Here is a 15066-nt window from a genome sequence, read left to right as displayed (position 1 = left end):
GGAAAGGCCCCTTTCCGTCTCTGAGAAGTGTGGTGCAGAACGGCAGACACAAGTAAGTGACAGAAATCACAATATAAGTCCTTCGCACGTCTTTAAAACGACTATTCTCCCATTCATAGAGGAAACACCCAACGTTAGTTTACAGTCAATTAGAGTAACTCGTCCCAAACGCTCCTGAAGTCGTTTTATTTCTATAAAATGTGTGGCTGCCGAACACAGCGGCACCGAGCATTAGCATGTGGCTAATCTGGTCGCTAGCCGCATGGGGGAAGAAGCATGGAGTCTCAAAGTAATGTCGCCTCCATATTCTCGATATGTTCTATTTCATGGTCATTTTAATCGTATAGACATGCGGTTAAGGTGCAGTTGGCTTGACTTGTTTGTTTGGCACGCATTAATGATACCTGGGCCAAGGGTAGCCGAGTGAGTGTCTACATGCCGTGTAATAGTGTTGCCATGTTTTCTTGTTAAATTGCGTGTAAATATTAATTGCGAGGTGCGTTTTTTTTTGCCATTTCTAAAATGTACTTGCTTGTTCCCTAATGATAAAACCAGTGGATCTAAAACATTTTTAAGTCAAGGAGAAGGACCCCCTTCTGATAACATTTTGTGCCAGGGACGTGTATTGATGGATGGTAATTTAAGAAAAAGTAATCTTTTTGTAGTCCCCCAGGTGAAGAGTAATTGTCAATTGATTTTTTTATTGTCCCGATTATTGTGATTGCTTTGTCCAAGATTAATTAGTCCTTTGCTCTGTTAGTGCAGTGGTTCCTAACCTTTACAGGCTGCGACCCCCTCAAAATAATTATATTTGCACTGGGGACCCCCCAAAATAATCATATGGGAACCCCCTCAAAAATTAATATTTGAACTGGGGACCCCCAAAATAATCACATTTTAAGCCCCCCCCCCACCCTGGCAAGCACTTCAGGCCATTATATTTAGTTTAACTCTGTTCCACAGATAAATATTGTGAAAATAAAGTGAGCTTGTAGATGAGCTATTTTCACTAGTTTTGGATCTTTTTTTATATTATTTGACAATTGGTCCTTTTGACCAGTTTTTGTTTAGTGTTGATCACATGCATTTTGATGCAGTAATGTTTTTTTTAAGTATTAAAAGTCTTAAGTGTCACATTAAAGTAATCTGGGGATCCCCTCACCCCAATCATGTGGGGACCCACAGGTTGAGAATGACATGCCCAAAACAGGGCCACCAGGTTGAATTTGGTTAATGCTCTTGTATCTAGCATCTTATTACCCTGCTTTATCACTGAAATGGTGCAAAATACCTCAAAGTAGCTGAGTTTCAGAATGTTGTAGAGCTGAGTTTCAGAATATTGTCCTATATGATCCTACACAAAGCGAGGCTAGAGTCACGCCTAGACATTGTCCCGTTGTCCTGGTGTGCTAGAGTGCTCGCAGATTAAAGCTCTTTGTTTATTCATTGGCTGACCGTCTTCCATGGTTCAGTCAATCACCAACTCAGAGACATTGCCACGGGTAGCCGAGTGAGTGTCTACATGCCGTGTAATAGTGTTGCCATGTTTTCTTGTTAAATTGCGTGTAAATATTAGTTGCGAGGTGCGTTTTTTTTTTTGCCATTTCTAAAATGTACTTGCTTGTTCCCTAATGATAAAACCAGTGGATCTAAAACATTTTCAAGTCAAGGAGAAGGACCCCCTTCTGATAACATTTTGTGCCAGGGACCCCGGCCGTACCAGATTTGTGTTAAAATGTTTCAAACATATTCCGAAATTACTAGATTTCTTTGGGGAAAATAGCAGATCTACAAGCTCACAATGCGTTGCATTGCTTGTAGATTGAAAATAACCGTAGCATCGTCGCTTCTTTTGGGCTTGTTTTCATAGAACTAGTTGCTTAATTCTCTCGCAAAATCTGGCAACAGTGCCGTTTAACGTGAGCTTTGGGCCCTTACTGTTGAGTCAGGTTGCCATCAGTCATATCTGGGGTGTTTTGTGAACGTATTCAGCCCTGTTTAATCTATCTATATTTATAGTTTACTAAATTGCATTTAACGCCGTCTTCTTTGGTCTTGCTCTGGCAGATGGATGAAACATTGCCACACACACTTCAAACGTTGCTAACTAGCTGCCTCCTCGCCTTGGAGTTGGGCTGTAAACGGGACGTCTTAATGTATTTTTTGTGTATGCCTGTGTACATGAGTTTGAGCTTTAAATGTATGTGATATTCTCCTGCAGTGGCTGAGAACTGGGAGACCGCTCCAGCTGTGGCTGAGACCCCAGAAATCAAACTCTTTGGGAAATGGAGCACTGATGATGTCCAGATCAATGACATCTCCCTGCAGGTAACTTGGGGTTGTTTTCTAAATGTATTAAAATGATTAAAAGCGAGGCTAGAGTCACGCCTAGACATTTTCCTGTTGCCCTGGTGTGCTTAAGTACTCGCAGATTGAAGATCTTTGTTTATTCATTGGCTGTAGTCTTTTAATGACCTAGTCAATCACCAACTCAGAGACACTACTTTTACCATGTTCATCAGTGAAGTTTTTTTTCCCACTAAGTATTGACAGTGCTTTATAATGACAAGTTTAATTTGTACACCCCCACCTCATTCCCATCCAGGATTACATTGCTGTCAAAGAAAAGTACGCTAAGTACCTGCCCCACTCCGGTGGCCGTTATGCCGCCAAGCGCTTTCGTAAGGCCCAGTGTCCCATCGTGGAGCGTCTGACCAACTCCATGATGATGCACGGCCGCAACAACGGCAAGAAGCTGATGACCGTGCGCATCGTCAAGCACGCCTTCGAGATCATCCACCTGCTGACAGGAGAGGTGTGTATTGATGGATGGTAATTTAAGAAAAAGTAATCTTTTTGTAGTCCCCCAGGTGAAGAGTAATTGTCAATTGATTTTTTTATTGTCCCGATTATTGTGATTGCTTTGTCCAAGATTAATTAGTCCTTTGCTCTGTTAGTGCAGTGGTTCCTAACCTTTACAGGCTGCGACCCCCTCAAAATAATTATATTTGAACTGGGGACCCCCCCAAAATAATCATATGGGAACCCCCTCAAAAATTCACATTTTGAACTGGGGACTCCCAAAATAATCGCATTGTAACCCCCCCCCACCCCACCCTGGCAAGCACTTCAGGCCATTATATTTAGTTTAACTCTGTTCCACAGATAAATATTGTGAAAATAAAGTGAGCTTGTAGATGAGCTATTTTCACAAGTTTTTGATCTTTTTTATATTTTTTGACAATTGGTCCTTTTGACCGTTTTTTGTTGTATAGTGTTGATTACATGCATTATTTTTTTTAAAGTATTAAAAGTCTTGTCACATTAAAGTAAACTGGGGATCCCCGCCCCCTCACCCAATCATGTGGGGACCCACAGGTTGAGAATGACATGCCCAAAACAGGGCTACCAGGTTGAATTTGGTTAATCCTCTTGTATCTCGCATCTTATTACCCTGCTTTATCACTGAAATGGTGCAAAATACCTCAAAGTAACTGTTGTAGAGCTGAGTTTCAGAATATTGTCCTATATGATCCTACACGAAGCGAGGCTAGAGTCACGCCTAGACATTGTCCCGTTGTCCTGGTGTGCTAGAGTGCTCGCAGATTAAAGCTCTTTGTTTATTCATTGGCTGACCTTCTTCCATGGTTCAGTCAATCACCAACTCAGAGACATTTCCGTTTCACTAACATGTTCATATTTCATGTGCCACGTTGTGAGCTAGTAGATCAGCTAATTTAGTCATGCCAGGTTGAGTGATTAAGCCAGTGTTTCTCTCCCCCTACCTTTCTACTGCCAATTCACTCGCCTTAGTATAAAGAGAAATACCAAGGATAACACTGCATCCAGTCTAATTCAGAAAGGTGTGTGTGGTGTGGTTGACGTGCCCATCTGATGCATTTCCTATTCTTCTCAGAACCCCCTCCAGGTGCTGGTGAACGCCATCATCAACAGTGGACCGCGTGAGGACTCTACTCGTATTGGTCGTGCCGGAACAGTCAGGAGACAGGCTGTGGATGTGTCCCCCCTCCGTAGAGTCAACCAGGTATTTAGCCCACAGCCTCTGTCCAGTATCACAACTGCTGCATCCAGTTTTGACCACAAGGAGGACCATTGTGCTCGGTGTAGTGGCAGTGAAGATCCTCTTGGAGGAAAGGACTTTCAGCAACACTTGTAGTACTGTAGGAAAGCCACTTTCTTTGTAAACTAGTAAATATGTGGCCTCCATCAAGGTCCTCATGAAGAATCATAGGCTGAAACGTGTCAAAGTTGCTGCAAGTCTTGCTGGAATTCCTTTTCTCCAGTTATCCACCATGACATTTTTCATGCAATATGCTAGCGAGTGAAGTTGCGCCAGAACCCCTGCATCAATACTGTGAAATCCTTCTAAAATTAAATGAACCTGATGAGATCACTAGTCTCTATAGTACACCAAACAGTGGGTCACCCACTCTTCATCCACCAGGGTTGACCATCTTTCACAGGCCACCAGGGTGGATGTAGAGGGGAATCATAGCTCAGAAGTCCACATATATATTTACTAGTTCAGGTAAATTTGACAGTCAACCACATTTTCAGGTATAGCTCATGGTAACAAATCATTTTACATCTTTCATGCGTTTGCTCCATTAACACCTACTGCTCCGCAAAACAGATTCTGTCTGGAATGGATTCCAGTCGGTGTTCAATATGCTTAAGAATGCAGATTTGGACGTCTTCAATATTTTCTGAACTTTAAAATGTATCCCTGAACTACCGGTAGTGTAAAATACCTCCCAAATAAGAAAAAGAGGTTGTGCATCAACAATGGTTTTCTCAGTGGGGTGCTAGACCCAAAATCCAGTATACATATCAAAAATAGGAATTGAAAAAATCCCTAAAAGGTAGTACATCACAAGCACACACCAAAGTTTATTGTGGTTGTGCCAATAAAAGTGGAAATGTGAATAATATTGATTTGGGATGTGCTACCCTTTTTCTTTCTTTCTTTTCAATTCCTACCTCAAAGCAACTGTTGTAGAGCTGGTTAGTGTCTGCTATCAGTCAGCATTGTAATTCCTACACGAAGCGAGGCTATAGAGTCACACCTGGACAGTCCCCTGTTGTCCTGGTGTGCTAGAGTGCTCGCAGAGAAAAGCTCTTTGTTTATTCATTGGCTGACCGTCTTTCATGGTTCAGTCAATCACCAACTAAGAGACATTTTATTTACATAACATGTTAATGTATTCTATAGCTTTGATTCCGTATCTAATGCTGTTATCCTGTGTTTCTCAGGCCATCTGGCTGCTGTGCACGGGAGCGAGAGAAGCTGCTTTCAGGAACATCAAGACTATCGCCGAGTGTCTGGCTGATGAGCTGATCAATGCAGCCAAGGTACCTTTTAATAACTAAGCGAATACTTGACCTTTCTCTTTTAATGTTTTGAAAATGTTTCAATATGACATGCCCAAAACTGGGATGCCAGGTTGAAATTGGTTAAGCCTCTTCTGTCTAGCAGCTTATTGCCCTGCTTTATCACTGAAATGGTGTGAAATACCTCAAAGTAACTGTTGTAGAGCTGAGTTTCAGAATATTATCCTATATTATCCTTCACAAAGCGAGGCTAGAGTCACGCCTAGACATTGTCCCGTTGTCCTGGTGTGCTAGAGTGCTCGCAGATTAAAGCTCTTTGTTTATTCATTGGCTGACCGTCTTTCATGGTTCAGTCAATCACCAACTCAGAGACATTTCTGTTTAACTAACATTCCATTCCGAATCCGATGTGGCACGTTGTGAGCTTGTAGATCAGCTAATATTTTTATTTTCATCGTATACACTTCATTTACACTACGTACATATGCACAACATGTTTCTATAGTGCTTGCCAACGTGTCGTCACCACGGGGGTTGTGGCATAGTAGCTGCAGACATACTTGTGGGGGTCAATGTTAAGTCAACCTGTTTATACCCCACAAAGATGTCCGCACTACCAAATGACACTTGTTGACGCCCCTTCAGGATTTTTTGGTACGCACTAAATAGCAGTCATCCTTTTATTGCAAAGGAGACGAGTAGCAATTTTCTGTTAGGCCTACTGCACATGACCTTGTAATTTGACCTTCCCTACTCGTCTTTTATTTAGTTATATATCTGATAAGTAACACCAGGCCATGTTCTTATAATAATCTGAGTAATAATATGTTTTTGTTCATATAAATGTATTAAAGTGGATATTTTCCTGTCTTCAGGGTTCATCCAACTCCTACGCCATCAAGAAGAAGGATGAGTTGGAGCGTGTTGCCAAGTCCAACCGTTAAAATGTTTGCTTTCTAAATGGAATAAAGTTCAGAATTCTGTATTGGTTTCATGAGTTTGTTTGTCTTTGCTAACCATGTGTCTTTTTTAAATAGTATAATTCCGAAAAAAGCTACAAATTATTTTATACCTTTCAATGCAAGTGTTGAGTTGATAAACATGGGGAAATCCTCAAACATTATTATGGCTTTATCATTTGGATTTATTGGTGTACTGTTATCTACATTTGATACAAAGTCAAAAACATACTAAAGCCAAACTGTGACAGTCTCATGTTGGAAACACAATCTGCATTTCTACACTTAAGTAGTTATGTGTACCGTATAGGAGACGAGTGTCAGTGTTTCCATTGTACAGCTTGAAAAAAAAAAATTGGTGGTCCTCAGGGATGCCCTTTGTCCTGAATTAATATCTACTGACTTTCAACCAGGATCTCTACATAAGTCCTTTTATTCAGCTCTGTGCTTCCCAACTCTGGCTCTTAGTACCCCTGGTACTGCTGGCTTTTCCATCCTACTGGGAAATTAATCCTTTCACCATCATTATTGGTAATTGAGTTCTATTGTAATCTGGGATTAACTGGACCTGGTAGGGTGGGAAACCAGCTGTGCCAGAGAGAACTTGAAAAGTTTCCTGATTGTTGTAGGAAATGTGTTTGTAGTGTTGGAACCCAGGTAGTGCAGGCATGGAACACCACCCAGATTATTAATTTAACAGCCCCAAACCGTGCCTTAATTGTAAACCACATCTAGCACAATTTTATTGAACACGTGTGGTGTCTCATTCCTACACCAGCTGGGTTTTGCACTTAACCAACTAATCAATGTCATGAAGTCTTGGAATGATATCTCACTGTTATACATGCACTGCTCTTATCTCACCAGTAGGGGCTTGTGTGCAAAAGTCAACATACTGATGGCGTCCTGCCTCAGATAAACAAGTTGCGTCAAGTATTAGTTCACATTGTAGCTACATCATATTGTACAGATATTGTATTTGTGTATCAACTGTTATAGCAGAGGGCCACTTTGCCTAAAGGAAGGTGATTTGTAATGGGGTTTAAACGGAATGTATTAGTAAGATTGTACAAAAGCTGTTTAAAGGTCCTTTCTACCTTGGTATGAACGTACATTTACAGAGAGGGCAGCACTTCAGAGTACAAACGGAGGATTAAGGTGTTTTAGAAGTATGTGTGCTTTCTATTGATGAGGAGGCAGAGAGAAGATAGGGAGGCTCCCAGCTTGGAGACTTCGCTGCAGGCAGTGGGTAGGAGGGTGTAGTCCTGTAGCTTCTGGAAGGCCTGGAGAAGGAAGAAGGGTGGGTGTAAATATGACACTTAATCCTCATACTTGTTTCACATAATCACATCACTGGCAACTAGAGCGCATGCTTGAAGTCTGAAATAACACCATGGCCAATAAATAGAAGGGAAGAGGGTTTAGAGAATGTATCTGCATCACTAACACTGAGAAGAGAGCAAAATATTGGGTGTGGGGTGAGGGGGTGGTCTCTCTACTGTTCACATTCACAAGAAAACAGGTCATTAGGAGTTGTGGTCCAGCGAGAGCTCCACTGCTCTGGGTGGCTCAAGCCGGCAGGAGCTCACAGGCAGACAGAGAAGTACAGACACTCCTGCTTGTCTGTAGCAGCTTGTTTGTAAACAATACAGATTTGATGAGCAGCAGCTCATCAAATGTATTTGATGAATTTCCATATAGTTGTCCCTTTAGTGTGTAGTATGCCCTGTCCATGCCTATTTCAGACCACAGCACACTTCTGGTTGGCTGCTGCTCTGTCTCGCCGTAATATGGCAGCGAAAAGGTTGAACTTTTCTCAACTTTGACACTGCTGCTGTTCTGTCTGCCTCCTGCTGCAGCGGCGAGAGCAGCATTCGCTCCTCACCATAAATAATGCATTGAACCTCTTCTAAAAAAAAAGGCATGGGTTTCCGAGGCTACTGCTGGTGTGAATTGAACTGATCGCTTTCCACTGATAAATATTCCTTACCCTCTCTTTTTCCACTAAATCTGTTTTCCTGACATCGGGTCCCAATTATGACAGACATGTGGCAAAAATAACTAATCTACAAGCTCACAACATGCTGTGAGCTTTTAGATCAGCTAGTTTCAGTGATGAGAGTTGGTGTCTACACCAACTCTCATCACTGAAACTAGCTAGCGGACCTAGTATAGAGCCCTGAGGGACTTCAGTCAACGTGTTTGGCTCCTACTCTAGCGCTGACATGGAGGTGGGAGACATGACTCAGTGTTGTACTTACAGCTATGCTGTCAGGACACTCGTCCGCGGGCCGGTGAAGAAGGAAGTCCACTTTGGACGGACTCTGGACATAGACACAGTTTGCTGCTGCGTCCTCGGGGACAGTGAGCATGTCATAGTGGTGATCAGTCAGCTGTTCCATCATCTGAGAAAACGCACACAACGGAATGTTATTATACATGACTCATGCACATACACACACCACGCCTTACTAAAGATGCACCACTAATGCTATTAGCATGACATGAAGAGTCAGCAGACAGGAGAGTGTGCAGATCTCATTAGAGCAAACTGAAGGAACCAGAGACATAAGGAGACTCCTGGGATGTGAGAACACATCTGGAAGATAAATGGTAACAGGAATAATGGCCCCTGGGAAGGGGCTAATGTATACACTATATACATGTATAACTAATTCTCTAATGTCTATTAAAAAAATTCTGTGGATTATTACTATTATTATTATCTGGCAAGGATATTGAGATAGCAATTAAAACAGTATACAATATAAAGTTGTAAACAGTACAAAAAGATGCTGAGCATGATCTTCTTTCAATCCTGCTTCACATTCACCCACTGTTGGCCACAGACCAGCTCCACAGTGGAAATTAAGTGCCTTGCTCAAGGGCACTTCAATGCCGGGGAGAGTGTTGCTAATTCACTTCCCCTCCCAGATTTCTCCTGGCGACCTGGGGTGTTGAACCAGCAACACACACAAGCACTCTCCTCTAACCTTTAGGCCACCACAGCCCCAAATATTTATTTATACATATATATTATCACCCTAGCTGCACACGCACGCACCACGCACGCACGCACGCACGCACGCACGCACGCACGCACGCACACACGCACGCACGCACGCACACACACACACACACACACACACAAACACACACACACACACACACACACACACACTAACCCGTAGCGTCTTCCTAGCCTTCTCAGAGTTGCTGATAATGATGGTGTCTGGTCCACCCATGGAACAGATGTTCTTCAGTCGAGCTCCACCACACACTGGGACAGTGGACACAGCAAAGTCCTGCACACACACACACACACACACACACACACACACACACACACACACACACACACACACACACACACACACACACACACACACACACACACACACAAACAACAAAAACAGAGGGGGACATTCTTAACAACCTATATAATTTGTCATACAACAAATAGCAAACATGGTTACGTTACAAGCTCACGCCGGTGAATACAGACCATTCTCTGTTAGTAATTGGGTTGAAGTTGATCTTTTAAAATGGTCAATTTAGTCTCCATTAGTGAATGAAAGTTTCAGGGCACAGTCTTTCTTAATATTTCATATTCACATTAAAAACATGACCCTAACCAAGGCTACAAGCTGAAGCACTTTGGAGCAACATGTTTTTAAACTAAAGTCCTCTGTGGACATGCCATACTAATAAAGAGTGAGGTGGTAGTATATATGCACATGCCTACAATTCTTGATTCAACCGGTGGGTTGAAAGGTCCGCACACTGTATATAATGCTGTCCTGTGCTTTATACTATTGATTGATTGATTGATTGAATACTTTATTAGACAGAAATGTAAACAGCACTGTGGTACGGTAAGACATTTAGGCTAAAAGGATAACACAAAAAAGTCCTATGGACTTGTTTCCATTGTGGTCCTATGTATTCAATTCATCAACAGTGCATCAAATATTACACATTAATACAAAATGAAAAACGGCAGTAAGACAACTCCTTTTGAAAGGAAAATACTATACTAGTACTATACTAAGTACTATACAAATACAATGTATTATTATATTATTATGTATTAAACAATGAGGTATGAAAACAAAACGTTTGTTTAATAAAGAACGGGACAGCATTATGTTTGCACTGTGCAGACATTACTTTTCTTTATATTAATTCAGAGTACCTTGAATTTCTTTCCACAATACATCTGTCTGCCATGTCTCAAACCCTTTCATCCTCTTATTTATGATGAACAAACATGATTTTATGCCAGAAAGACTCACACAAGAAAGACAACACAAATACAGGGAAACACACATTTGTGCAACATGACAAGGCAGAAGGTGTTCTGTGCTCAGCTGCACATGTGTCAAGCGCGAGCGCACGCATGCACACGCCACACACACACACACACAAAAGAGAACGGAAGCGTCCTAAATGCACTTAGCAGGGCTGAGGTAATCAATACCGTTGCCCGTTCTGTGTCACCCCCTAAGGGGAGTTCCTGTGTGGTCTCCCTCATTTGGCAAATAGAATGGCATCATTTATCACAGTTTACAAGGTTCAGTCTCCAAACCGCCACCTGCTCACCACTGCTACTGGTACAAACAGCACTTGAGTGCCACATCTAGTCACCATGGTACTGTTTCCTCTAAAGCAGTGATTCTCAACCTTTTTAATTTCAAGGACCCCCAGTTCTACATGCATTAGGCCAGGGTCCACCATTTGATATTATTTTTATCTCTGGGATCCCAGTCTACACAAAATCCAGTGTTAATTGAACTCACAGTGTACAAATGGAACCAAATGGACCTGAAAGGGTCCATTTCGTTCCATTTGCACACTCTCAGAGCATCCTAAAAGAACTCCCTCTCTCTCAGTCCCGGCCCCCTTTTATCCTTTGTCATACCACACCCAAGAACAGCCAGGCCTCCTGCCGTGAGCCTCAGATCCTGGGACCATAGCATAGCTGGACATTACAGAACGAACCCCCATCCACAGCTATCCTTGCATGATAGTAATCTTTACACACACACCTATCTCATTAAATTGCAGTAAAGCTTAGGGCCTGGGCTGGTCAGGTAAAGAATGTTTATACAACTGTATCTCTCAACAATGTTAGGGAGTATAAAGGACAAGCAATGCTTAGCCCATGGGCTTAGATACACACAGCAGGGGGTTACGGTGAGAATCTGTCTCTCAAATAGCCCCAATAAACAGAGGACACAGTCTCCAACAGATGCATGATATGTAATATGCTGAATGGCATGCGTTAATGATAAATAAATACAAATACATATTTGGGATTCAAACATTTTATACAACGCAGACCGGTAAGGGCCCATTTGGTTTCTAAATATCAATCATACTATCAACCATCTAGCTGTGGACCCACAACCCCTTAAAGAACCCCTGGAGGCAGATATAAAATGACTTTGGAGCTAAAAAGGGTTTGGAGAAACGTTTCCCCAGGTGCTGATGTTTTTATTTTTTCAGCTGTGGTGTGTCTGTCAGAATGTATTTATTTTTTCCTCTCTGGTTCATTCATTAATCCTGCATCATTTATTCTCCCATCTTGTCCATGCTGCTTACCCTGAATGTATCTGCCAGGACCTCCGCTCCTCTGTGGTTGGTGTGTGAGGAGATGCCAACGAAGAATTCCCTCCCTGTGAACAGAACGTCGCTGCCCTCCAGCGTTGCCCCTCCGGAGCCCCCTTCCTCGACCCCCATCTCAACCACGGTCAGGTTGAGCTCCGACATCACCCTTCTCACGGCCTCCGCCTGGTAGATAGATAGATAGATAGATAGATAGATAGATAGATAGATAGATAGATAGATAGATAGATAGAAAAAAGTGGGTGAAATTCATTTTTGTGCAAGTTCTATCGTTCCGTTATTTCCATAGAAAAAAAGAAAGGGAAGAAGAAGAAGGGTGGGGGCGGGGCAAGGGGGAAGAGAGATCAATCGAAGAAAACAAACAAATCGAGCGAGCGATCGATCGAGTGATTGACTGATGGTGTTTCATACAGTACCTCAGAGCGTCTCTGCTGTTTGAAAGGTCTGGTGATGAGCGCCGTGTCTCCCTGGATGACAGCCACATCCTCGATCCTCCAGCTCTCGGGGAGGTCCTGGTCTGGTGGGATCTCTATCAGCTGCAGGCCCACCTTCTGTCTCAGGGCTCCAGTCAGGACCCCAAACTGACGCTGAGCTTTGGCCAGTTCCAGTGACTCCTTCTCCTTGTTATCTTGGCCGTCCGCCTTCCCAAAACTCTCAGGGACGCCTCGCACCACAGCGTGCGTGAAACGCCCATATGGAGATATGTTGGCCATTATGTCACTTTGTGTGTGTGTGTGTGTGTGTGTGTGTGTGTGCGTGTGTGTGTGTGTTGTGTATGAATTAGAAGTCTATTTTGACTCTCAGTAAGAGCTATGTGTACGTTCCCACCTTTTAGACAGTGTCTGTTGGGGTGAAATGACAAGTCTGTGGGGAGTCTGTCATTCAAGCAGAGAACTACACTGGAGAATGTCTGTATGCCTTTCTCCTCTTCTCCATTCAAAGTGTAGGTTTGCCTTCTGCTTCAACTGTCCATGTCCATGCACACCATGAAGTGGAGGAGGAGATTCACTCTGATGATCACACAGGATGAGAGAGAGAGAGAGAGAGAGAGAGAGAGAGAGAGAGAGAGAGAGAGAGAGAGAGAGAGAGAGAGAGAGAGAGAGAGAGAGAGAGAGAGATGTTGACAATACAATGACAGCAAGCTTTGTTTTGTGAATGTTCATTGGGCTAAAACCCAAAACTAGTCATCAATTAGCTCAAGCTCCACTGCACACATCTCCCCGACCCATGTCGTGTGTAAAGCAGGAATGGGATGATAATCGTTGTTATCGTTTATCGCGATGAAAAACACTAACAATAATCATATTGCTGAGATAAAAAATGTGCGTGAAATTGTCTGTCATGCACTAGACCTGAGTTGGCTCTGTACTTTGACCGCTTTTTTCCCATCTACACCAAATCTCTTTGGCAAATAGCAGATCTACAAGCTCACAATGCATCAACGAGTTGTGACAGATCTGCTATTTTTGGCTAATGTTGCCCCCAGAATATGGATGCTGGGCTGCAAGTGGTTAAAGTGGAATTTTAAGAGTTTATAGCATATTTTGATTATCACGATAATATTGATGTCCCATCCGTAGTATAAAATGTTTGTGTATACATTTCTGACCCAAATCACATAAGTGGTTTCAACTGATTAAGTTTGGTCAGAGTGTATTGGAAAGGAGTAATACTTTTGAATCAGTAATAATGGTAATGCTATAAGTGGACCCAAAGGCAGTGAGCATAACTGAGATAACAGTGGTTGAAGTTGCCAACAAGGCATTCATTGTTCAAGGCTAGATTATCTTTTACAATGACCAAGCAATGTGTTGCAGAGACCTTCCATATTTAGACCAGGTTTGAGACAATTGCCTCTTTATCATCTTTCTTCTGAACCACAGCTGGCTGCACTGCACTGAGGCTGCTGCAAGCAGTGGTGGAAAAAAGTATGCACATGTTTTACTTAAGTAAAAGTATCAATACTGTGGTGTAGAAATACTCTGTTAGAAGTAAAAGTCAGGAATTCAAAATGTACTTGAGTAAAAAAGTATTGGTATCAATATGTACTTAAAGTACCAAAAGTAGAAAGTACTCATTGTGCACAATGTCATGTTCACAAGTTCAAAATGTATAACAAATCTTTTGAAAATAGCAGATCTACAAGCCCACAATGCGTCGAGTCGACGCATTGTGAGCTTGTAGATCTGCTATTTTCAAATGGACGAAATGTAGTGTATGTATGGGCTGAAGTGGGTAATGTTGTTGTACGTTTTGTGATAATAATCTAAATCTGCAAAGTAACTAAAGTTTTCAAATAATTGTAGTAGAGTAGAAGTGCAATATTTGTCTCCGACTCTGAGATGTAGTGGAGTAGAAGTAAAAGTACTTAAAATTGGAAATACCCCAGTAAAGTAAAACATACCTAAACATTTTACTTAAGTACAGTACTTGAGTAAATGTACTTAGTTACTTTACTCCACAGGCTGCCTGCAAAGGACCACTTGCCAACGCGTTTTCTTATGCAGTCCATTTCGGCTATGGGGTCGATCTCTCTCTTTCTGTTTCTCACATTTAGGATACTCAACAAGTGTTGAGCTTTGCCTTTATATTGTGCATTAATATGCATAAACCTCTGAGAAGTAACATCACCGAGAGTTGGCACAGGCATGTAGCCAGTTATAGCCAGTAACACATTTCATGTAGTAGGCTAGCCTATAGTCTACAATTAAGACTTAAGATGTGTGTGTGCTCCATAGAGTTATAATATGTCTCTTTTATTAATTATATTTCTCTTAGTGCTCTAACAAATATTCACGAGAAAACGCACTGAAATAGTAATCCATCTACTAGCAGTGTTGCCAGATTCTGCGAGAGAAATAAGCAACTAGGTCTATGAGAACCCAAAAAAGCCCAAAAGAACTAAGCCACATGAGCCACATGAGCACTTACACATCGGCTATTTTATATAACTAGCTTGTAGATCTGCTATTATTTTTTTTAAGAATCTTGGAAAAAAAAGTGACAAACATTTTTAACAACACCAATCTTGTATGGGGTGGGGGGGGGGGGTGCGTGGCACACAATATTTTCAGATGGAGGGGGGGGGGGGGTCGGCATGAAAATGTTTGAGAATCACTCGTTTAAA

General features: G+C 42.1%; 2 protein-coding genes across 2 annotated transcripts in view; one reads left to right on the top strand and one right to left on the bottom strand.

Annotated features, from left to right (window-relative positions):
- Positions 1 to 6334, top strand: LOC308094964 (small ribosomal subunit protein uS7). The gene is made up of 6 exons (XM_080441796.1): positions 1 to 52; positions 2222 to 2328; positions 2606 to 2815; positions 3917 to 4045; positions 5275 to 5373; positions 6228 to 6334. Coding segments are annotated over exons 1-6 (615 nt in total). The 5' UTR covers positions 1 to 51; the 3' UTR covers positions 6297 to 6334.
- Positions 6335 to 6484: 150 nt separating this feature from the next.
- ddah2 (DDAH family member 2, ADMA-independent) overlaps positions 6485 to 15066 on the bottom strand; it is an 8942-nt gene continuing 360 nt past the window's right edge. The window contains exons 2-6 of the mRNA XM_080442112.1: positions 12356 to 12949; positions 11916 to 12104; positions 9497 to 9616; positions 8573 to 8716; positions 6485 to 7594 (exon numbers count right to left, since the gene is read on the bottom strand). Coding sequence (XP_080298238.1) covers positions 7475 to 7594; positions 8573 to 8716; positions 9497 to 9616; positions 11916 to 12104; positions 12356 to 12652 — 870 coding nt within the window. The 5' untranslated portion in view covers positions 12653 to 12949 and the 3' untranslated portion in view covers positions 6485 to 7474. The remainder of the gene's footprint in view (positions 7595 to 8572; positions 8717 to 9496; positions 9617 to 11915; positions 12105 to 12355; positions 12950 to 15066) is intronic.

This window comes from Gymnoscopelus braueri (genome assembly GCF_963280865.1).
Source record: "Gymnoscopelus braueri genome assembly, chromosome: 11".
Lineage (NCBI taxonomy): Eukaryota > Metazoa > Chordata > Actinopteri > Myctophiformes > Myctophidae > Gymnoscopelus > Gymnoscopelus braueri.
The sequence above is the reverse complement of the archived record's forward strand: the minus strand, read 5'-3'. Positions and strand labels throughout refer to the sequence as shown.

Coding starts and splice junctions, on each gene's coding strand:
- LOC308094964 (XM_080441796.1), top strand. Junction 2,816..3,916: donor TCCACCTGCTGACAGGAGAG/GTGTGTATTGAT, acceptor TATTCTTCTCAG/AACCCCCTCCAGGTGCTGGT. Junction 4,046..5,274: donor CCCTCCGTAGAGTCAACCAG/GTATTTAGCCCA, acceptor TGTGTTTCTCAG/GCCATCTGGCTGCTGTGCAC.